The sequence below is a fragment of the Strigops habroptila genome, chromosome 11, assembly GCF_004027225.2.
Source record: "Strigops habroptila isolate Jane chromosome 11, bStrHab1.2.pri, whole genome shotgun sequence".
Classification (NCBI taxonomy): domain Eukaryota; kingdom Metazoa; phylum Chordata; class Aves; order Psittaciformes; family Psittacidae; genus Strigops; species Strigops habroptila.
The window spans coordinates 39,028,659-39,053,103 of record NC_046360.1 but is presented as its reverse complement, the minus strand read 5'-3'; the positions used below and the strand labels follow the sequence as shown (position 1 = coordinate 39,053,103).

General features: G+C 41.5%; 1 protein-coding gene and 1 long non-coding RNA gene across 5 annotated transcripts in view; one reads left to right on the top strand and one right to left on the bottom strand.

Moving 5' to 3' along the window:
• Positions 1-23,625, top strand: part of FGD5 (FYVE, RhoGEF and PH domain containing 5) — a 91,440-nt gene extending 67,815 nt beyond the window's left edge. For 2 of the 3 annotated variants that reach the window (XM_030500426.1, XM_030500425.1), the window contains exons 11-21: positions 498-569; positions 2,070-2,138; positions 8,434-8,517; positions 9,718-9,797; positions 12,975-13,074; positions 14,553-14,690; positions 15,760-15,862; positions 17,512-17,642; positions 18,888-19,016; positions 20,762-20,910; positions 21,672-23,625. In XM_030500426.1, the coding sequence (XP_030356286.1) occupies positions 498-569; positions 2,070-2,138; positions 8,434-8,517; positions 9,718-9,797; positions 12,975-13,074; positions 14,553-14,690; positions 15,760-15,862; positions 17,512-17,642; positions 18,888-19,016; positions 20,762-20,910; positions 21,672-21,708 (1,092 nt within the window). In that variant the 3' untranslated portion in view covers positions 21,709-23,625. Of the gene's footprint in view, positions 1-497; positions 570-2,069; positions 2,139-4,550; positions 4,971-8,433; positions 8,518-9,717; positions 9,798-12,974; positions 13,075-14,552; positions 14,691-15,759; positions 15,863-17,511; positions 17,643-18,887; positions 19,017-20,761; positions 20,911-21,671 lie in introns of those variants that run through there. The other variant, XM_030500427.1, reaches the window with a different exon arrangement.
• Positions 1-24,445, bottom strand: part of LOC115614112 — a 136,348-nt gene that overhangs the window by 109,999 nt on the left and 1,904 nt on the right. The window lies entirely within an intron of this gene.

Here is a 24,445-nt window from a genome sequence, read left to right as displayed (position 1 = left end):
GCAAAATCATCAACAGAGAGATGCAGCTTCATTGCCTGCTTACTAGTTAACCTTCTAAATCCCCTATTGCAAAACCATTAATCCCTTATCACAGAATATAAACCTCCGGATTATCCATGTCATGCAACTAATGCACAGGCCTTTGGAGTGGATACTGTACTGTGTCCCTGCTTCCAGCTTATTAGTTCCCAGAGCAACAAAGTCAGCAAAGAGGCCAATGTGTAAATACAGCATGGAGTTAGCAAGCCTTTTTGAAGGTGAACTGAGGTATCAGAGGTAAGAGGACTGTCGAAGGCCACAGCAGATGTGAATGCAGGTGATGAGGTTTTATAAAACCTGTAAGGCTGGAAGATGACTTTCTGGGCATAAAATCCCTGGGCTCAGTTCTCTCTGAAACTGAATTCTGCAATATCACTTTCAAGGAAATAAAGTGGTAAGGAGAGGTGAGGGAAGGGTTGCCACCATGTGGTTTCCTAAGCACTCTTTCTCTCCCCCAGGAAAACCTGCAGAAGCTGGTACACATTGAGCAGAGTGTGAGAGGGCAGAGCGGTCTCCTCCAGCCAGGAAGGGTGAGTGATTTTCAGCACTCTGCTGAAAAGGGCATTGTTTCCAGCCAGCTGTATCTCTGGCATGTGGATGGCCAGATTTCAGACATCTACAGGTGGTGTTTGCTGAGCTACTGTGGTAAGAGTCAGAGCTCTGCTTTGTGTAAAAAGCCATCATGCTGGCAGTGCACAGAGGCGTGCTGAGAGCCTTAGGCTGGGAAAGATGTGTACTGGCCCTGCCTCTACACAGAGCAGCCTTTCACTTTCCTCTCCAGCTGTCCTCAGCCACCCCATGTGTAGTGTGTTTGGATGGAGCTGCTGTTTTTCTCCCTATATACTCCTGTTAAAAGGTTGCAACATTAGCAGGAATCTCTTGCAGCCTGGAAAGACTCGGAGTTTTATTTGGCTGGGTAAGAGCCTTAAATCAGGGGAAATTACTTGTTTTCAAATTTTTATTCCCACCATTCCCCAGTGCTGCTCTTAATGCAAGACATTGTTTAGAAGCCACACATGAACACAAATGGGGGAGAGCGCATAGCTGTGTCTTGCCATCCACATCAAACACACATTTCTTCTCCTGGGTTTTAAACCTGTCATCTCCTCAGCTCCAGCCTGCCTCTACACTTCAAAAGATTTCTTTCTTGAGTTCTGCAACTCTGACTTTCCCTTCAGTTGACCAGTATCTTTAGCAAAAGTCATGAAGCAATTTTCAAGGCATGCATACTCAGAGTGTAAGAACCTCCATCAGCCAAAGGTTCTGCAGTCAACCTCTATTTTTTTCTCTGACATCAGTATTCTCACCTGTCCTTGCCAGGTAATGCGTAAACAAATTCTGCAAAGCCCAGCATACAGAATTTGCAGGATTGGTCTCTCTGACTATAAACTGTTACAGAGTGGAAAACTACACCAGATTCTGTTCTCCATCCAGAAAGAGGAGATGACTGTTAATCCACTGATATAGTTCAGTTATTCTAGACCTTTTCAAATGTTACTGCAATCAAGTTATAGTATGTTGGTTTAGCTGCTTACATACATAGTCCTATCTACATACATAGTAAAAGCGTGGACCAAGAAAGTATTGTGTTTGCAAATATGTACAGATTTTGTAGGCAGGCATAGTTATGTGGATGTACAGTGCTGAAACCCAAGGTTTCAGGTTTTCTTTTTGGTCTGTCTATTTTAGTGGATTTTTAAGGAAAAGAGTTATTTTCTGAAGCCCATTACATGTCAGCTTTGCAATCTATGACAGTCACCTCCAAGCACTGTCCACAGTGCAGAAGCAATGGGCTGAGACAAGTGGATTTCCATCCAATTCAGCACTGATACACGTGCAAGCCATTAACTGCAGCAGGGCTAACCCAGGCAAAGATGAGTAAGGCTAGAAGCAAGTGTTGAGCTATCTACCTCTTCCTGTGCTGATGGAAGCAGTGAAAGTAGCTCTTTCCCCAGCAGCAATATTCTCTTTTCTCAGTAAGATTCAGAATGAGAAGTCTCAGGATTACAGTCTGCTGTTTTCTCCTTCAGATCTTTGTTAAAGAGGGAACTCTGACGAAAGTCTCCGGCAAACACAGACACCCTCGGCACTTGTTCTTGGTAAGACTGCTTTTGCATTTTTACTGTCTCGTATTTCCTCCTGCACTTGTGTGCAGCCCTGAACCCTGGCAGAAAACTTTCATGCTGCAAGACATTTAACCACCAGCAGAGATGTGCTGAGTCAGTTTTTGTTGCTAACAGGGCTGTAGGGAAAGCGGCCATGCCAGAATCTCCAGGAGCTAGTTCTAAGAAATAGTGATCTTGGCAGTAGTAACTCTGAAGCCTACCGATGAGCACTTCCTAACAGATGGTACTTGCTTCCTTGCTGATCTCTCTTCTCAAACACTCACCTCTTCTAGTATTACAAAAACATCCTGGAGCTGTGGCTAAAGCTGGGACCAAATTATGAGAAGTTATTATTTGTCTCCTGGTGTGTTTGTAACTGCCATCATAATCCACTACCTGTGGCAAATACTGAAATGTCAGAAACCTAGTTATTATAACTGATATAGAGAATTTAAAAGGAAGATCAGAAATCTGGTTGGTAAAAAACATTGAGATGAAATTAATTTAAACTTGGGATAAACTGGGATAAATTTCAAGTAGTCCAAAACAGTTCTATCAGCTTAAAGGTCACAAGAGGCTGAAAGTAATACAGGAACAAAGACAGCACAGAACTGAGTTTCTGGCACTTTCTAGATTAGAAACTGGTTTTGATTCCTGGGGAGAGATCAGCTGCTCAAACCCAGATGTTAACCGCAAAGAGAGAAGTGTCTCTTGGCAGCTGGAGACACTGCAGTAGCCAGTGCTCTGTTGTTAATAGATGCTCTCAGTATTCAGAAACAGCGTTTCCTTCTTTCTTTCTTTCAGAAAGGCAAACTGTGACAAAACATGCTGTCATGCAAAGTGGTGGAGCTAGACTAAACCCTAGTAGCCACTTTCAAGAACAAGAGGCACATAAAACTGGCTTCTTTCCTGCTTTAACACACAAAAGTTGCAACCACTTCAGGCTTCCTGTATTATGTCTCCTGTTGTGGTGGGGGTGATTTGATTTTGGAAACAGTTGCAAACTTATTGGCAAATATCTGCCCTTGGGTTCAGTGATTTTTTTACTCAGTCTCCTCTCCCCTGAAGCTCCTCAGGGGTATGGCAAAATTGCAGGAAGGCCAGTCACTGCGGAATATGGTAATTCCTGCATTAACACCTCAATGGTTTTGCATTATCTGCTTGTGACTGCTAATGCTGTGGATTCTCTGTTGTGCCACCACCACTCATGCCACTACCACTCATGCATAGCTTTATGTGGATACGTTTAGCCTGTGGATACATTAAGACAACTATTGCATAGTTATGCCAATGTATTTTCATCTTGACATGTAGTATCTTTACTGCATCAGTCTTAAGGCCTTGCCAATCACTGCCAACACCTTTTTGGAACAGCCAAGGCCTGCATGAACATATCCTTCCCTCTGGCAATGCATCTAGCCCAGCCCATGTGCTGTCTTGGTTCTGATGCCTAGGGACACTGTGTGATTAAAAAAACCCCAAACCCCAAACCCCAAAGACTAGAATACTCTCCTAAACACCGTCTCTTAAAAACCACATTTACTTAAAGCCCTTTTCTTCTAAGGACCATATGATAACCCTCTGCAGCCACTGGCAGATCCCCAGTGGGAATTTGTCCCAATGTAGTAATAAAACAACTCCTTCAGAACTGGCTTTTCTTTTTTTGATCCTTCGCACGTGAGCTGCCACTCACAGGGCTCACGAGAAGCACGTGCACAGGTGGAGGCTGGTGTAGCTTTGGATGAAACAAGTGGATTTGCCTTGGCTAGCCAAGTATCCAAACTAGATTTTTACATGAACAGCATTTCCTGAATTTCTTAGCAGTGAACTTCCTCTGACTGAAGGTAAATCAAGCTCAGGACCTGGAGAGAATTTCAGTGGAGAAGCATACACTGAAGGATAACCCTGAGAATTTATCCCTGACACATCCAGGAGAAGAGCCCACCAAACTAAAGTTGTAGTTGCAATATGCCACAAAAATTGGCTGTGTCCCGGACTCCTACTTGGTCTGTGTGTTCAGGGTGTGCTTTGGTGCTGTGCGTGCTTATACTCTAACGTATGCCCATAAGGAGCACTCTATGTCTGTGCAAAGCCCATACAGGCATGAGTGTGTAGGGGACACATTTAAGGGCTTTTGATGTGCATATGTTTCTGTGGGTGTATGTTGTGTGTATCACAAGGTTACTTGAGCTGGCTGTTTTGTGCAGGCTGATGGTATTGTTGAACCTGGTGTTTCCTGGCAGGATGTTTGCTGTGTGCCTGTTTCCTGAGTCCAGTCTCTATTTACAAGGATGCTGGGGCCTCTTTGCAGCACAATATTGGCTGCTGACATGGGCAGGCTCCCTAACTGTCCCCCAACCACAGGCCTTAGCAACTCAGACACTGTCTCTTATCTCACCCTCCCAGGAATTTCTCTACAAAGGCTGCTTGTGTTGCAAGTGGAGCACAGGAAGCTGCTATCAAATGGGAGACTGTTCAGTGCTCTAACTGGCGGGGCTGGAGTACAGGAGGCTTTGGTGTCAGAGCTTGGAAAATGCAGCCCCAGCACACATTCAGGCTGCTCCGCTGATGCTCGGGGGACGTTTTAACACAGACTTGAATAGAACACCACAGGGTTCATAATGAACTACCCTTTAAAACATTCAGAAAAGACAAACACGTGGTAGAAGCTTTTAGACAGAGAGTGCATTACGGATGGATGCCTGCAGTCTGGCAGGGCATAGATAAACTTGTTGGGATCAATAAAGTTGGACACTATAGGTTAGAAAACTTGCACTGCCCTCTATTATTGCTGGGTTTCCATCGCAACAGAGGGGATTATAAAAAGAAGGGGGGGAGGAAGTAGTATCAGAAAAAATTAAAGAGCAGATGTATTCTTCTTTCTCTGTGTTTATCAACTGTTGTTTTGGGGACTGTGTGTGTGCATGGAGCAGTGTAGAATAGGAATATTTGCTCCCCTATTGATGTCTGGAGATCCCAACTATTCCGAAGTTCTCTGGCAAACAGGAAGTGGGTCTGAAGCCTAAGGACTTACAGGAACTCTCTTGGGGGTTGTAGCAGTTGATCTCTTCTACCACAGATTCCTGAGGGGCTGCGAGATCACCATGTATCATCGCCCAGTCCTCACTGCTGCAGGGAGCAGGGTGCAGTGTGAAGCAGGAGGATGTGTGAAACCACTAGTACTGATGCTAGTTCTGTTCATACCATTCATACAGCCACACTCAGGTCTCCGGTGTAGATGTGGCAAAGGAGAGAGCAGCAACTGCAAACTCTTTCTTTCTTCATGAATATGTGTGTCTTGCTTAGCAAGCTTTTATATATTTGTCATAATTTCACTGTATCAAGCTGCGGCTGATGAGACCCGAGAGTCGCAGCCCACCACTATATACTATGGGGCAAAAAGCTAGACAGAGGAAAATCCTCCAATGGGCAATTAAAGCAAAGTAATCGTTAACGGTTAATAAAATCTTGGGATGCTAACCAGTCCTGTCGTGACAACGGTGTGCACCATGCTGTTATCCTTAATCAACAGTAATAAAAGAATGAACTGCTTTTTAAAGAAATAGATGACTTCTAAAATAAATAAAGGAAATGGAGTTTGCTGTTCAAGAAACCCAGTAGCATGTTATGCCAGAATCCTGAAAATCTTTTCTTGCGGTTAGAAACAAGCTTTAAGTACTAGCACTGACAAGTAGCAGAGGAAGTCCTGTTTTCCCATATAAACCTTTGCACACTCAGGAGAGAGCAGAATCATCAGGCAAATACGAGACTTCACAATAGTCTATTTCACAGAGTATTCTCTTAATGTTAGCAATAAAATCTGCCTGCCTTTTTACCTTTTCCCCACCTGGCTGCTGGAGTCCTAGTTGCTACTAGTAATAGCACATGGAATATAGCTTTCATCTGGTTTTCACTGAAAGGTTTGTATTTGCATAGATTTTCTACCCTTGCCTCCTAGATACTCACGTGGACAGTATGTTGTGGTGAATTTACTGGTTATGCACAGCCCTGGTTAAACTGGGAGTCATCATGTGGTCAGTGTTGCGCAGGTGTCACAGTGCTGACTGGATGAATGTTAGCATGGAGGGTAATTTATGGAACAATAAGTAAGTCACAGAAAAACTCTGTGACAAGCCATTTGTTACCTTGTCCTGAGGAAATTCTGTTGTGGTGTTGCTCCAACTTTAGGCTACAGGTAAACGAATGTGAGACTCCTATTCTGGCTTGACAGCATGCTTTTATATCCTCAGTTGAGAAATGTTACATTAAAAGAGATTTAAACTCTGCATGAGTTCCGACCTACTAGAAGGACTAGAAGGACTGAGAAATACACAGTAGCATGGCCAATGCAGGAGAGCATGGGAGTCCTTTGGTTAAAATGTTAGAATGAAATGATTCAGCATTTCCTACAAAAGTAATGGCTGATCCTACTCAGTAAACTCAATTCAGTTTTTAAAAGTAGTAAAACTTGGAGTAGGTATTTTGGAGAAAGTTACTCTTCAGCATATTTTGCCTCACGTTAATGGGAATCTGCATTTTAAGGATAGGCAGCTACTGCACAGAAGCCTGACATGCTGTGAATCACCCAACTACTTAATGAACTGGTGTCCAGGAGTGAACTCATGACCCTAATAAAGGCAACATCAGTTTTGTGGTTAAATCCAAGGTAATAAGGATTTAATCCCATAAGTATTAATTCCATGTCATTTTTCTGTAACCATTGTTCCTGCTCTGTAAGAAAGCTGAACTATGACCTTTTAAGCAAACATCCATAAGGCTCCACTTTCCTTTTTGTGGGTTTGGGTTTTTTTCAGGCAAGCAAATTAGTGAAAAATTTCCAGCAGCAGTTCTAGGTGCTCAGGCAGCACTATCCAGACCCCAACAATTCCAGTCATACAAGACACGTTATTTTGTTGACAAATCATTCTTCAGTCTTCTCCCTTCTCTGCACCTCTCTGTCACAGTTTTCCTTCCAAAATATAGTATTACCATCCAATTGGTTGCATTTAAGTGTTTGTCACAGAGGAATCCAAGTGAAGCTGGTTTTCATCTACTTCTTAATTTCTTGAGAATTTCTGCATTTAAAATGCCTTGCCTGGCATCACAGAGTATTACCTGTGCCTTGGTTTTACATTGCCTTCCACATCTTTGCTCATAGTATCCCAGTACAGTGATCAGGGGGCTGATTGAGTTTATGCATATTGGTACTGTTGTGAGAGGCCTGGGAAAGACAACAAGAGAACATGACCTGGCCATTCAAGGAAAGCAGAGAATGCATACGCACGCGCATTATTTTGGCAACGTTTACGCTCCCTGATACTGCTGTTCCTCCTAGTAGTAAGGGGAGGAGAGGCCAGCAAAGACCTACAAGGTCCAGTTCTGCTGTACCGTAGAACAGGTTGGAAGGAACCTTAAAGCTCCTCTAGTTCCAGCCCCTGCCACAGGCAGGGACACCTTCCACTAGAGCAGGTTGCTCCAAGCTCCGTCCAGCCGGGCCTCATTTATTTGTTGGCACGAAGGTGAAAGGCTGCAATAATGTCTGACTAATAAAGTTAGGCAGACAGCAGAGAAGAACTTATCCCATTTAGTATGAAGCTGTTCGAAAAACATGCATTCTGCAAGGAGCTGTGAGAACTATGGAAATATTTGGGATGTTAAGATACAGATTTTTTTTTCCCCATAAAATGAAGTTTCTCATTTTTGCCCTTCTATGGTCTCTGCTGCAGCCCACAGACTCAGCAGAGCTGTCAGATGTCTAGGCAAGTTTTGCCAGCAGTGAAGTACAGTTACTGCTCTCAAATACCCAAACCATTCCTCCTTAGATCATTCCTCCAGACTGCGGCACCTCTCCTCACCTCCACTTCCTTTTTGCCTCACCACCTCTTCACCATCAGGGGAGACCCTGAGAGACCCAGAGCTGCAGCATCCTGGGCAGTTAGTTGGTATTGCCAGGTAGTAAATGCAGAGCCTGCCTTCGCAACTTGGACATGGCATTGCCCTGAAAACAAGCAGCTGTTTCACCCAAGATGAATAAAAAAGAGCTGATTACCTACTTGCTTAGCCATTAGCAACAGCCAAAAATGGGAAGAAATCAAGTCCTCGATGCAGACTCCCCAGAGTTTTGTGGAAATGCAGGTCTTGATCTAAGCTGCATGGCTTGAGCCTATCTTTAGCAACAGTCCTAGCAGTTCATTAAGTTACTGCTTGTTCTGGGTATCCCCCCCAGGAGTAATATGCAGGTCTGCAAGCCGTATTGCAAATTATTGATTTTGTCTTTCTCTTCATATAGATGAATGATGTTCTGCTGTACACGTATCCCGAGAAGGATGGCAAATACCGACTGAAAAACACCTTCGCTGTGTCAGGCATGAAGGTAATGCCTCATCTGTATTACAGGCTGGAATTAAAGTTGTGTAGTGGGCTGTTAATGCTTTGCTGCTTTATGTCTCATATCCAGCAAAAGGAAAGAGAGGATGGACCTATTATCAGGGGATTCCCTTGCCTCTTACAGGCGATAGAAGGAAAAATAATATAAAGCAAACATATAAAAGATTAGCCATAAGGCTGTGACTTAGTACGACAGCCATATTCAGACTGCATAAATAAGACAAGCTAAAATCAGATTTACCATCTGATCATGAAACTGGAGACAGAAAAGATTTATTATCCCACTTTTTCCATTCCTATCTTCATGTCGCCAGCCAATGCATGGCTGTTCCCTACAAGATATTCACTAGGGCTTAGTCCGCCCAGTTTTAAACTCCTGCCACTCGAAATTTACATAAGCTTTCATGTGCCTGGTTTTCATGTGCCCTTCAACTGTTTTCATCAAAAGCATTAATGGGTTCAAAAAATGATTAGCTAACTGCATGAGGAAAAGGTGTAATGGGAGCTATTACATGCAATGACATAAACACAGTCTCTTCTTCAGCAAATTTCTAAATTGCAGATTACAGAAACTAGACACAATTGTGCTGGTTTTACACTCTTTCCCTAAGCATCCATTGGCTAGTATCTGTGTTTCTAGAAGCTGTGTTTCTCCTAAGTGGCTGCTGCTATTAGTAGGCAACCAATACACGACATGGCAGGGAAAAGGTTTTAGCTGAGCTGTAGCTTTTAAGTGTTTGCTTTGCTCTTGCAGAGCCTTGTGGCAGACTGGCATTCACTGCAGTGCTTCACTGTATAATGCCTGCATGTCAGGAAGAAAGTTATTTCCATTCATTCCAAGAACAGCCAAAACTTCTGCCCAAAATGCTCCGACTCTTGTCAGTCAGACTAAACCTCTCCTAAGTTTGTCACATTAAAATTGAACCCTGATTGGTACTTTACCCTTCTAGCTGGATTAAATGGTTTTTTTTCTCTTTAGCACCACCACCATACTGAAGTAGAGAGCATTCCTCATTACACCAGCAATGCAAAAGACAGAAAACCCTACCTGCCCATCTCCTTGCATTGAAATATTAAACAGATGGCTGGGACATCATAGATCCATATGCATTGAGACTTCTGTGGTGTACTGGTTATAGACAGTTTAACTCATGTACACACTCATGTTCATGGCATTTGTTTCTAGGTCAGTCGCCCAGTGACAGAAAAAGCCCAGAACGTCCTGAAGATTGAATGTGATGAATACTGCCTGACCCTGTCCGCAAGGTACTGCTCCCGAACAGCCACGGCAGAGCGCATTACATTCTAGAGCTGTCTCTCTACATTAGTCTAACCAATACCTAAGACTAAACTAGTGCCTCATTCTTTTTTAACTCAATTTCAGTCTGTGCTGTTGTGACAGACAATGGCTGAGTGCTTGATTACGCCATGAAGATATTCGTTATAAACGCAAAGAAGCTCATAAACTGTATCTAATTCAACTCACCTACTGAGTAAAGACTAGCAGTTGGGTCTTCGGAACATCTTAAAGGAAAGAGAAGAAAGTCTGTTACTAAGAAGCCTGAGTGCTTTCCATTATCTTTCACACTTTTTCCCTGTGACATTAAGAATATATCTCCTTTTTATAAAGTTCACTTGTTACCTCATATCACTAGGGTTGCAGAACTGCTGAAGAAAACAGTTATTAGGTAATACCTATATATAAAAGCATTTAAAAGCATTTAATTGTGCTTCAATGACAAAGCCAAACTTAACCTTACTGGCAACTTCACGGGTTCCTCAAAAGGAATTTCACTAATGAGTTTGTGTAGTGCTCATACTGATTGTAACTGCGAGTCAGGATCCCTGGCCTGGGATCACAAGCGAATGCCAGAAAGAAATTGTAGGTCAGCTTCTGATCAGAATATAGCAGTGTACTGTATTTTTTCATGCTTCTAGCCCAAAATTATCATGCAAATTTACTTAGAACTATACCAGAAAGGTGGCTGGCTTGACTTTCAGGTGTAGTTCACTACAAAAGACTAGCAGTGATACTAAAATTAGGTCTTCATTGTTTTTAAGTACTGACTTTTCCACCATCGGTCTCCAATTACAGCACGGTTGGAACCACAGCAGACTTCCCTGAATTACACAGTGCAATAGAAAGATAGGGAGGGCATTTCATTACTCAGAATCAGAATGTGGAGCTCTCAAGCTTCCCAGAGCACTTGCCATCTGTGGGCAGTGCTGAGATACCTGTCAAAGCCTTTGTATCCATTTCCTTTTATAACCAGCAAATGAGAAGATGTCTGAGATTTTCTTAGAGCTGCACACTCATCAAACCCCTCAGAATATACACAGTACTTCTGAATTACCTGCTGCCAGTTACAAAAGCAGGATATGTACAATCCTTCTGTACTGCTACACTCACCAAAAGGAGCAGAATGACAGTGACAGCATGGCAACAAAATCCCATCCCAGTCCAGTTTCTGTGTTCCATGGATGTCCCCTGCTGTCCGTGAGACTGCAGTGACAATTTGACCCTCTATTTGGTTAAGGAAGAATATATGAGCCAACACAGATATGACAGCTCAGCACGAAAGATGCAGCCCAAAAATCACAGAAGGATCCAATGTGGCAACGGTGAATCAAGGTCTAAGTTTCTCTGAGCATCAGAGGTTAAGTAAAAATCCCTCTGAGCCTTCATGCAAGCAGTGAAACAGGTGATTAAGAACAGGCTGGTGCCAATTGAGATCATTTATCTTGCTCACCAGCAGACAGATGTTATTCTCACATTTAGACACTAATAACCTATGATTACCGCCTAGAGATGTTTAAGGGAGTGGAGAAGAGGCTAAAGGGACCGGTTAGATATCAGACTTTTAATACCAGATTGTCCCTCTTACCTGTCTTTCCCAAAGAGGTTTTAATTCACAGCACTATATTGGCCATGATTTCCTTTGGGTTTTTTTAAATCATATCTTCATTCTCAAGTGAAGAGAATTTCCAAAAAGGAATCAGCAAGAGAAAGGTTAAAGCCAAAACTTCTTTTAGTGTTTTCCAGGCTGCAAACATGATTTGTCTGGAAGATAGAGACATCTTCAGATTTCTTAGAAAGGGTAATTTGACAGGACTTTTGGTAGTAAAGTGGACTGACTAGTAGTATGGGTCTTGCCAGAGGTGATCTCCTGTAACACAGGCCCCTGGCTTGCAGAGGTTAGCCTATATGCAGTAGTTACACTGGCTCAGAGTTTCTGCTCCAGGCTTCTTGAAATTTACAGAGGCTGGTGTTTTTCAGACAAAGGCTTATGCTCACAGTGCAGAGGGATGCTGAGTCAGAGATCCTCGATAAAATCTGGCATTTCCTCTCTTTTTATGTCACACTTCCCCATCCCCCACCCCCCCTTTTTTTTTTTAAGACCACAACAGACAAATTGTTCTCAGATGTCTGGTTTGGTGCCTTCATGAGGACAGTGTGAGGAAATCACAGCTGAGCAGCAGCTGGCAATTAAGCCACTGATCATTTTTATAACAAAGTCTAGTAGGTAGCTTTAATGTGAGTGCCTGGCATGGCTTAGGTGGGGAGACCATGCTGAGTTGCGTTCCCTCTGTGACTGATGCTGGGAACAGCTAGAGCTATGCACAGTGCCAGATGAACAGGAAGCATGCAGTCTGAAGTCACAGCAGGAAAACCAGCTAATGCAGGCAGGACAGCTTATGGCTGTAACAGAACAAAAGCATCTGGGAAGTAACAGGCACCGTAAGAGCCCTGCTGCTTTTTTGGGACAGCTGGACTGGTAGAGAAGTACAACGTGCTCACTCGTTTTGCCTTGTGCAAAGGGGGCATCTAGGGGCCAGTCTGCAGAACTACTGGCCTCCGTGCAGAACAGCAGATAGAGAGAATGCAGAACTTCCTTCCCCAATTGTTGTCCTGGTCTCCTGCCATGAGACTGGAGATTGTCTATGATGGAGCTAGAGGACAATGAAAGCATTCACATCTCCACCATGTGTGACAGATTTCTGTGTTTCCCAACATGCAGATCACCTGAGCATCCCACTGTAGAGATGAGCATAAACACGCTTACTTTGAGCAACCCATGCCAACAGTACATGCACTAGAGCGTCTAAAAGCTAGGGCAGATATGACAAAAAAAAGACACTTCATATTACCCTATGTGATCCAGGGTTGAGCAGCTTATAGTAAAGTCAGAGACTACTTGGAAAAAAAATCTGGGCATTTAGTTCTTTCTCAGTAACCATCCTAACCATGGGTCTACACTAATCATTCCACTGAATATGTCCCACAGTCAGTTTTGTTCCTGGTCAGAAAATGACCAGTTAAATGCAGTAGCGGGGAAAAACAAACATTCATAAAATGAAGCTTTTCTCCTCTGGTCAAGAAACTCCCTGTTTCAGTGCTTGCTGTGCATGGCATTGACTGGTCTGCTGTATTTCATTCCACAGCTCTTGCTCGGAAAGGGATGACTGGTACAGCTGCATCAGCAGACACATCCCAGATGACTACAAAGCTCACAACACTTCCACTTTTCACAGCAGCGTGGAGGTAAAAGGAGGCCAAGTCTTTCGATGCTGGAAAGGGGAAGAGGGATGAGAGAGAAAGAGAGGGGAAAGGAGGAGGGCTATAAAATGCAGAGCTCCTAGTGGCAAGATGTTCTTAATAATTTTATTTAAACCAGTATGCCAAACTTATACAACGCTCATGGGTCACCAGTGAAATGTTAATCACACTCTATACTCTGTGGTCTTTGCTTAAATAGGAATTCTGGAGGAAGATTATTTTGTCCTAAAGGGTAACTATTTTGGATGAACTAAAAATAGCTATAAACTTTGTAAATTTTAAGAAAACAAACCTACCCATTAGTTACACTAACATCATACACACAGTAGCCACCACCAGTGCAAAACCCACCAGCCATAGTCTAATTGCACCAGCACAATTCATATATATGATTGATATGTCATCAATTTCAGTTGTACTACTCCCAGTTAAGGATACCAAGAATGCATCTGGCAAATGGAAAAATGCTATTTTAGGTTATGCAGAACCCCAGTTTTACTAAAATGCTATTTTAGGTTATGTAGAACCTCAGTTTTACTAAATAAAACTAACTGAGGAAAAAAGAGTGCTGACGAGACCACAGCTGGAGTGCTGCATCCAGTGGCGGGCTTCTCAGTACAAGAGAGACATGGAAACCTTGAAAAGAGCCCAACGAAAGGCCAGAAAGATGATCAAGGGAATGAAGCATCTCCTCATCAGCCATCTCGAGGAAAGGCTGAGAGAGCTGGGACTGTTCAGCCTAGAGAAGGGAAAGCTCAGGGGGATCACATCAACATGTATAAATACCTGAAGGGAGGCTACAAAAAAGATGGATTCAGGCTCTTTTTAGTGGTGCCCAGTGACAGGACTAGAGGCAATGGGCACAAAGTGAAACACAGGAGGTTCCCTCAAACATCAGGAAACACTTTTTCACTCCAAAGGTGACTGAGGATTGGCACAGGTTGCCCAGGGAGATAGTGGAGTCTCCATTCTTGGAGATATTCAAAAGCTGCTAGATATGGTCCCGGCCAACTGGCTCTAGGTGGCCCTGCCTGAACAGGGGCTTGGACTAGATGACCTTCAGAGGCCCTTTTTGACGGAAAGCTATAGAGCTTTTTATGGATATTACTTCAAAAGCTGCTAATAAAAAGGTGGCTTTAACTCACGTTCTTACCTGCAATTTGTATAAACAATGAATCAGATCCTTGTCTGATGTGGAAGAGTGTCAGTGCCTGGGCAATAATGGATCTATGTGGATTTTCACCTGTTGTGACTCTGACTATACAGCACCATGTACTGACTGGCCACAGTCTTTCAGTGCTGAAGCAGCTCCATCTCACTTACAAGATGCATTAGGAATTAGAAAATTTAGGGATCTTAGCAGGTAAAGGTAGACAAAAATGAGAGAATTGTATGTGATGGAGCGGCTGACTGTGTGGACTTTGTAAGTGCAGATGCTTCACTTGTTCATGTTTGATTTTAAGCTAAGGGAAAGGCTTGGAATACCCTTGGGTGAGAGGCCTCCTACTCTGGTACCTGTGTCCCATGTCATGATGTGCATGAACTGTGGCTGTGACTTTACCCTCACTTTGAGACGACATCATTGCCATGCGTGTGGGAAGGTAAGAGCTGTACAAGCTTCTCAAGGAGGCTTTATGCACACCTCCAGGACACTGGCTGCCACTCTGGAACTGCTGCAAACTTGTAGCAACATCAAGACCAGAACTTGCCTTCTCACAGAACCTGTTAGTGCTTTGCTAAATTAGGTTTCCACTGACTTTGGTAGGAACAACAGGAACCTTTCCTTGAGGGTCAAACTAACCCCCAAAGACCAGCAGCTGAAGACTGCCGAGTCCAGCCATACCTGATACACAGCTAGCTTGAGAGACACTGAAGCAACACACTAAAAACATAGGCTCTGTTCTGGACCAGAGCAGTAGCACATCTAGTCCATGTCCTGTCCCTAATAACAGCTGGTAAAATTCTCTTCCAAGAGTAGTGAAAAAACTCAGCAGCAGGGCATGGTTTGATCAGTGACCAAAGGGAAAGTTTCCTCTGTGCTCCATTGAAGAGCTGCTGCCTTTTGCCCTAAAGCCAAGAGAATCTATAAGCTTTCTTGGTTTTGTCCCTTTATCACTGACTCTTAGAGATTTGTTCCTACACATAAACCTGCAGTCCTGTTTTAAGCCATGGCTGTATTTTTGACTCAGGGATATTTTATTTTTATTTTATCAAACAGCCAGTGATTTTTGCTAGTACAAAAAGGTATTTATTTCATCTTTTTTCTAATTCCACAGAGAAAAATCAACCTGTACCTTCACAGGGATAGCAGGAACGTGCACGCTTGCTTAAAACCACCGATGTTACTAACAAACCTATGAAAACAAAAGTAATATTAAAGTGGTCTTTCCATGATTCTCTAGTAGGGAAGGTGTAAGTTCCTGGGAAGATGTGTACAGCAGTGATGTGCAATCGAATACAGTGATCAATTCTGCTTGGTTTATAACAGCATGTATCTTCAGCCATCACATTTCAGTCAATAGACTTACCCTGACTGCCACATTTTTAGGAGAGAGTCGTATTTGGTCTCCTATCCATCCTTCTCTCCCAACCAGCTCAGAGGATTTGTTTTGTATCTCCATATATACCCATTTAAATTATATTTATGTGCATCTCTCCCTGCTGGAACAGATCGTATGTCGAAATTGTTCAAGAAACAAGTACCCTATGAAGTACCTCAAAGATCAAGCAGCGAAAGTCTGTGATAGCTGCTATGTGGAACTTAAGAAAAGAGGTAAGATTCCTTCATTTTTGGCAAAACTGACACAATTTCCTGTCTGTATAATGGGGGGGGCTTTAGGATCTGCCTACCATGTTCTGTTCAAGCACAAGGCGTGTGTATTGAGGTCCCAGGAGCGCCAGGCTGTATGACAGCTAAAACTGTTTTAGCAACGCAGGTTCTCCGAGGGCCTTTGATGAACCAGAATAATAAAAACTATGTCCTATGAGGAGCTGCTGAGGACACAGAGTTTGTCTAGTTTGGAGAAAAGGAGGCTGAAGGGTGACCTCATTGCTCTCCATAGCTTCCTGAGGAGCAGAAGTAGAGACAGAGGTGCTGATCTCTCCTCCCTGGTATCCCGTGACAGAACACACACAAATGATTCAAAGCTTTGTCAGGGGAGGTCCTGACTTGACATGAGGAAACATTTCTTTACCCAGAGGGTGGTCAAACACTGGCACAGGCTTTCTAGAGAGGTGGTCAATGCACCATGCCTCTCAACGTTTATGAAACATTTGGACAATGCCCTTAATAACACGCTTTAACTTTTGGGCAGCCCTGAAGTTCCTTCCAGCTGAACTATTCTGTGATGTAATTATAGGTAATAGCTTTTCTCCATAATTTCTAATGAATTATCCATTTAAATAAAACAATGGCTTTACAGTTGCTCGCTGTCCTCATCCATGTTGTAGCTTTTATAAAAAGAAATGCTGAGGTAAAGTGCAGAGTCACTAAGAGCTTTCCACACGGGGAGTTAATCTGTCTACACATGAAAGCATGAATTCAAAGCAGAAGAGTTACTGCCTAACTGGAACTCCTTATTATTGTCCTACTATATAAGTTCCTTCTCCAATTTAAATACACATCCAAATCAAAGACAAAGGGGGAGTATGGGTTACATATATACAAACAGGGAACAAACAGGAAATAACATTCTTGCACAGCTATTCATGTAGACAGTCTCTAAAAGTAGGCACATTATATTGGCAAGGATAAAAAGGTGGAGGAGACAGATGAACTTGTTTCTCCATGATTTAAGAAATTCACCACTAGCCAAGCAAACATACGAACAGATATTGTCACAACAGCCAAAAAAGCATCCCCAAGCCACTGTGTGTCCAAGAAATGATAAGTCAGATTTGTGCTAAAACAATGCTGTGCTTTACAAAGAGCTTCTAAATAGTGTGCATTGCCAGAAGTGAGATCATGAAGATAGGAACTCAGAGAAGTGGGGTTAATGGAGACTGACAGAATAGCTCTCTCCCATGCAGAACTCAAAGACAGTGGTTCATACAGAAAGAATGTCCCGTTAGTGAATCTATCCTGCAAGTGTTACAGAACAGAGATAGATGGAAAAGCCATTTGCTTAAAGCCGATTTTAAATTAGAAGAAAAAAAAAAAAGCTGTGTTTTATGCTTTGTCAGCTTTCTTGCAAGCTTCTTTCAAGTAGCTGCAGATTATTACCATTAACCTAGGCTGATATGAAATCTGCCCAGATAATCAGACTTAAAGGGGTGATTTGAAGGAAAAACTAAGATAAAAACTAGCTATGGAGTAAACATTGCATTTTCCTTAGTCATTTGCATTAGCGTGTGTCTCTTAGCCCTAATCTGATATGTACCAATTCATCCATTTCCCCCTTCCCTTCCTGAATTTTCCTGCAGAGCGGCCACTAAGTGTGAGCTTCCCTCCAACTTCATCCAGGTGTTCAAGCAGTGCCTTCTCCTCTGTCTTCCACAATATTCATTATTCATCTTTTAAGAAACAGAAGAAAATCCCTTCAGCTCTTATGGAGGTAGGACCAGGCAGCCTGAGAAAGGCAAAGAAGTGTAGAAAACTCTGTGCTCACAGTTCAGCAGCTCTGTCCATAATTTATTCTGTGTGCAGTGGTCTCAGCCCGTGCCCTGGTCTACTTTCATCATGCAATTACTTTTTTTCTGTTTTTCACAATAGTGTTTCCCCAGCTATTCAGGAACAAGGTGCCAATCACGTTGATGTAGTCTAGGTAGCTATCAGCAGCTATTTGTTGTTGTATTAAAGAAAAGAGGGAGCAAATATCTTGCTGAACTCATTATACAGCCCAGGCACTGGAATTTCTTGAGGTTTGTTTGTGCCAAGGTGAAACTGAGTCAAGGATGCAAGCATGTAATACAGACACACTAATGGAATACTGAAAGAACAGGCTTTAAAGGATTGCCTCTCTATTTCCAAGGAGGCAGCATGTGTTTAGCAGTAGGAACTGTCTCACAACGGCATCACCCAGTAACTTTTTCCAGCTTGCTTCACCCAGGTCCTGGAACATTTCTGTTCTGCTGCTAAACACGTTTCCTGATTTCTCTTCCCCTGTTCCAGTCTTCTCTTCCGTCAGTGCTACAATAGCTGGTTTTGACTCTCTACCCTTTGTTTCTAAATCCAATACTATTGCAGTTTACTACTGTAACTAACGACATACACTGCACTCTGTGTATGTGTATGGTCCCATCTACTCAAAATCAGGATCTTTAAGAACATTAAGTGCTTAGATCTCACTTCTGAGAGAGGGGTAACTCTTCTCAGAAATATTATTTCACAAATGAAACCAAGTCATAGTCAAGCAATTAACGTAAACTGATACAAAACCATTGCAATGTCCTAGATATGCCCACATCTTAGAAAGTATTCAACTACAAGACTGTAATCCCTTTTTGGAAGCAGGTACTTTCACTACAACAAAAAAAAAAAAAAAAAAAAAACCAAAACAACCAGAACTAAGAAAGGAGACAAGTTTGTCTCCTCAGAACACAGCTGTAAACTTGCTGACCTCAACAGAAACTCGACTGCATATTTTCCATCAGAGTTACCAAGTAGTAAGTTTAACCAGAAATCTTCAAACGGTTAAAAAGATCTGTAATACCATGCTTGCATCGTTTCTGTCTCAGTATTTTTAATGGTCTACTTATGGTTTAACTGACATAGACATAGAGTGTGAGGCAAACACTCATAATCGGGAGGGGAAAAGCTTTTGCTGTTATAAATCCTGATTTCTCCTATGCTGCTCCAGGTGGCAGCCTCAGGAGAGGGAGCTACCATCAGCGGTTACCTCAGCAGATCTAAGAGAGGCAAAAGACACTGGAAGAAACGCTGGTTTGTTATCAAAGGCAAAGTCCTCTACACCTACATAGCAAATGAGGTACTGTGCAATCTGACTTGAAATAGTCTCCCGTGTTCTCTTCTTTACTCCCTACAGGCAGCACAGATAAATGTGAAAGGTATAAATGGTAGTTGTCACAACTACGTGCCTTCTGAGCCCTGGTGCTAACGGACTGAGTCTGCAGGGAGCCATCCTCAGCTCTAGCTGGACCTCGGCAACCCTCCTCACAAACTGCTCTTCATTATTTGACTTCTTGCTACTTATGCTACTATAAACTGTGAACCTTAGTCTACATATTTACACCTAAAGACTTCAAGGTCCTTTTCTTTCTCCGGTTACTTGGTAACTCCCACATATTTTGAAAATAGATGGTGCTATGATCCATTTCTGGTGGGGAGAAGAATCTTGTAGTTCTGCAACTAAAAAGGGAATATATTTGTCCTACTAGTACCAACAGGGAAAGACAGGAGGCAGCCTGCAGGGGTGAGAAGAATGCCTTGTGTATTGATCTGTAAGCTCCTCCTCACAGCTAATGAGGCTGGATATCAACTAGATCATTTTTAAATATTTTGTCTCTTCCTAGTCCCTTTTCTTATTTTAATTTCTTCTTCTTTGTGAATAGCTGCAAAACAAATAAACTTCAAGCAAGTATGATATAAAGTTTGATGATAACTGACAGATTTCATAAACAGAAGCATAAAAAATCATTGTGCTGAACAAAGGACACAGAATGCAAGAACTGTTGTAGTAGCAATATTTGGTACTTTAAGCCTTCAAAACACTTTGCAAACATTATTTATTTAAACTTCCATCACCACTGTGACAGTTGCATGAAGCAACATTATCCCCTTTAAACAGATGAGGAGACTGAGGCACTAAAGAGTTCATGATGTGGCCAGCAATTCAGACCATTAGCATCAAATCCTGTATCTGATTCATTTCTCTTACCTCTGCTAACCTTAAGAGTGATAATTTCTGGTTCAACAATAGGGAAAAAGCAATAGATGGCTCATTACGCTTTACATTCCCAGTTTGCAATTTAGCGTCTAAAACCAGAGGCAAAGGCAACATACACATAAAGAAGACATTACCTAAATACAGTGACCAAACCTGCAGCTGCCAGTAACAGCTAGACTGCAGTTTGATTAAGTATTATTGTTTCCCTTGTACAAAGTGTCTGGCAAGCAAAATTAATGGATGTTTCTTGGGAGTAAGTTAATTGCATTACCAGCTCAGAAATTTCGAAGCAGTATTTTGGAAAGCAAGTGTGCTGAGACAGTGCAGATCTCTAAAAAAGTTGCCAGTGCTATGAAAGGAAATGACAAGGTACCAAAAAGACTATTACTTACAGTAAAAATGGTTGAAAGGAACCTAAATGCATGTGGGTTTCAGACTGTCAGAACTGCTGCTGTACTGTCCTACACTCTCAGTAACCTCTAGTTCACCTCCTGGATTCACTATCTCCCGGATAGTTCACCACCTTTGACATTATGTCAAAGCAACTAAAGTAATGGCTAATTTGGCCTTCATGGTCGTATGAATGATCACAAAGAACTGGACTTTCAGAGGTGACATCTGAGTTCAGGACCAAGACTAGATAAACACGTGCAGTACGCACGCACTGCTCCTGGTTAGGTAAGAGCCACAAGTCCAGCAGAAGATTCACACTACTGCTTTTGCAGCCCTGTCAGAGAGGGGTTGTATCCTTATTCGGTTTCCAGAAAAAGCCTTCGAACTGTTACGAGCCTTCTCTGAATTTTGGTTCACTTCCTGTTTGCTTTCAGGACAAAGTTGCCACAGAAAGTTTGCCTTTGTTGGGTTTCACCATCACCCCAGAAAAGGAGGAAGGAAGTATGGATACAGTTTTCCATCTCTACCACAAGCAGACTCTCTTTTATAGCTTCCGAGCAGAGGATAACAATTCAGCACAGAGGTACGGGGGTAGACTTCCACACTAGCCAGTGCACAGGTCCAAAAGCTTATTATGTAGGACTCTTCCCTCTCCTTCACTTCAGAATGTTTTCATAACAGAGGAAACAAACAGCTTTCAGAGTGCTGATTAAGCCCAATTACATGTGACTGGCCCGGGTGACACTAAAAACCTACCTGGTGTTTTTCAGTTCCTTCAGGATCCTTGGTGTAGGTAAAGAGGAGGCTTAGTCTCAAGAGTCATGCCTAGAAGTCTGCCAAATATGGTTACTTACATAAACTTCTCTATGTGTTCTACTTATCCATCTCTTGGTTTCCTCATCAACAAATAATGGCTTAGATTTCCCATTCTAATGCTACTGCTTCCACATAATAAAAGTTATTATGACAGTAATAAAATATTATGACAGTAATAAAAATGCTAGCACAGGGACACACAGGGAAGGAAATGAGTGTTTATGAGATGGTTTTTTGCTTTTAAACATACTTCAGTGGTTTCACCTTTCCTGTTCTAAGACAGCACTTGTACTATCTTTGTGATTTTACAATAAATTACTGGTAAATATTGTACTGGAACACAATAGTCCAAGTACCCAGTTCGCTGCTTTAATCACAAAACTATTGATCCCCATTAGAGCTGGGATAGGAGATACAGTCCTCTTCAGGCTTTACGTTCTTAAAATACTTCTTTTTCTTAAAATACGTGTTTTCTCTGTAATGCATATAATTTTATATGTACCACTTTTTCTTTCCTGCCCTTTTTAGGTGGATCGAAGCCATGGAAGAAGCATCCATATTATAGCAGCTATCACTCAATGAACTTGGAATAAATTCTCAGATTTCTACACATTTCCAGCAACCCTCTCTGTCTTACAAAACTGGACAGTGTATTTCAGGCAAACTGGCTATGTACACTGGATATGAACTGTTTCCAGACTGCTCCTTTTGCTTCCTCCTTCTTACACCCACCTAGATAATATTTATGGTGATCTTTATGTCTGTGCAAGTTCAACCTGTACTATAAGCTTCTTCTCCAATCCCATAGTAAACTAAGTCTAACATCGAGACAAGAAAATACATGGAAATACTGACTACAGTAACAGACTTAGTTTTACTCACTTTAGACCACCGTCATATTTCACTGGGTTGGTTTTGATGTCTACCATGAAATGAGAGACAATGTAGTAAACAACAAATGCTCATTTAAAGCACTTTATTTTTATTGAACTACAACTTCACTTTTTCATATTTCTAAGGAGTTCATCCAGTAACAAGTGCCAGTGTGAAATTATGCCCAGTGTACGCTAAACTGCTTCCACAGAAAATGACCACTACATTCAATTGACTTCGTTTATCAACACTTCACTGGCTATGACCCAGGATAATCGCTTACCGTCAATTTATGATTTTACAAAGATCGCTGTTAATTTATGTTGAAGGGTTTAATTTCATACCACTGCAGTACTTTGAAATGCACTCTAGTAGCTCTACAAATCCAAACATTGAATTATATCACTTCTCCCTAGATAACTGCATCAGACTCAAACCCAAGGGTTATTTTTAATTTATTATGAACCTACAGACAGTTTTTATTTAACACTAGTCTACGTAGGAGTGTTAAGATTTTTATCATCTGTTTAAATAGTCTATCTTTGTTTTCAAAGCTCCTGTTGTTTCCGCTGTTCTTGTTACGAAAAATGTCATCAAAAGTTTAATCCATATAACCAGCACACCATTTGCAATGTGCTTGTGGGCTGAAATGCACTTGTCTGAACCTGCTCTGCTGGAGTGCTTAGAACTCCTGTGGCTAAATGCATCCTCCATCAGACTGCTGTTGTGCACTACATCTCCAGGGCTGGATTCTCAGCAGCCAAGTGTCCGTGACTTCAAAGACGCTGTGCTGCTTTATACCAGCTGAGGATATAGATCTCTGGAGTTTGGGGGGGGGTTTGAACTTTTGTTTGTTTTGGGTTTGTTTTTTTCTTTTTAATTTTATTTTATTTTGGGGTTTGAGGGGTTGTGTTTCATTGTTGGGGTTTTTTTTATAAAGAAGGTTGAGAAGTTGTGTTCTAACCATTGCAATAAAATGAGTTTATGTTCTATATTTGTCATAATATTTGACTGAGGAATAGAATGCATTTATGATTAAAATATATCTTTGTATAAAAATACCATGTTCAAGAATTTACTTACATTAAAATATACTGGGGGTGGATTTTTATTACTTTAATTTTTTCTTTTCTTCAGGAAGCTTAATGGATATCTGAATTTTCAACCCTAACGAACTGTTTAGAATTGTCTGAATTTTTAAAGGTCTATAATATGTATCAAAATGATAAAGGTAGTTCAATTTATCACCTCGAAAAATAAGCTTAAAAAACCCAAATGCACACCTATCACTAAATAAAAATATAGTTGTTTTGGGGTTGATAGATCTGAGTCTGTTAGTTTCATAAAGCAAACAGAAATCAATTATGAGAAAAGTAAAACTTTTGTATTTAGTTAACAGACGAACACCAATGTTCATCAATGAACACTCTTTGTTTCATGTTATCATGGCCTTGCTACCAATACACTGTAAATGTTTATCCTCCCTCATGTTACAACCATGGCCTTGCTACCAATACACTGTAAATGTTTATCTTCCCTTAAAAATATTTGGCGCTGGCAAAAAAAAAGAAAAAAAAAAAAAGAAAACCAGAGAAAGTTGACTACAGCGTGAAATCTCTAATCATGGTCCCAAACAAAAGAAAGCTGCACTACAGAACAACAGTATTATGAAGATTTAGGTGCTGACATTTAGTGACTGTTGTATGAAGTTTTCAGTTATATTTCAGCAGGAAATTAATACATGAAATTATTTTGTTGTAAAAAATAAGATACAGTGCTATTAAACATTGTTTCGAGTAACGTGTAAAAATAAAAGACAAAAACATAAATGCAGTTCTACAGGCTTTTCCTTTACATTATTTCTACCTTCTTTAATTCCAGCTTTGGAGTTCTTGTTGCTGTTAACAGATACTTACCTATTAACCAATTCTCTGACAAACTAAGAGCGAGCATCAAATCATAAGATGGTAGTGAAGGCCTTCTGGCAGAAATAGGATTTAGACCTAACTACTATGATGGCATATTTCAGTCCAGGCTGCATTTACCTCCTGTAAAGCTCGCCTACCAGTCAACTCTACTTCAGTTACAGGTATAAATGGTTTCAATACAGCACAAAGAAAGAGAAAAAAAATTTAAATATCCTCACAATTTCAGTCCAACTGTTAATCTAATTTGAGCAAAGCCAAGTACCAGAGACAGAAATTATCTTCATTTCAGACTTCATCATTTTTTAGAAAAATTTAACATCTTAGAGATATACTCAGTTTACCAGATGTCATTTACTTACAAACAGCTCTTTCTTCCTAAGCTGTAGCTAGTATTACTCTTTCAAAACAAAGATTTAGTTCCACACCTTCATAAATGTTACGAAAAGCAGATCTGTAGTAAGTCACAATGCACCAGCTACTCAGCCAATAGCTCACATGCAA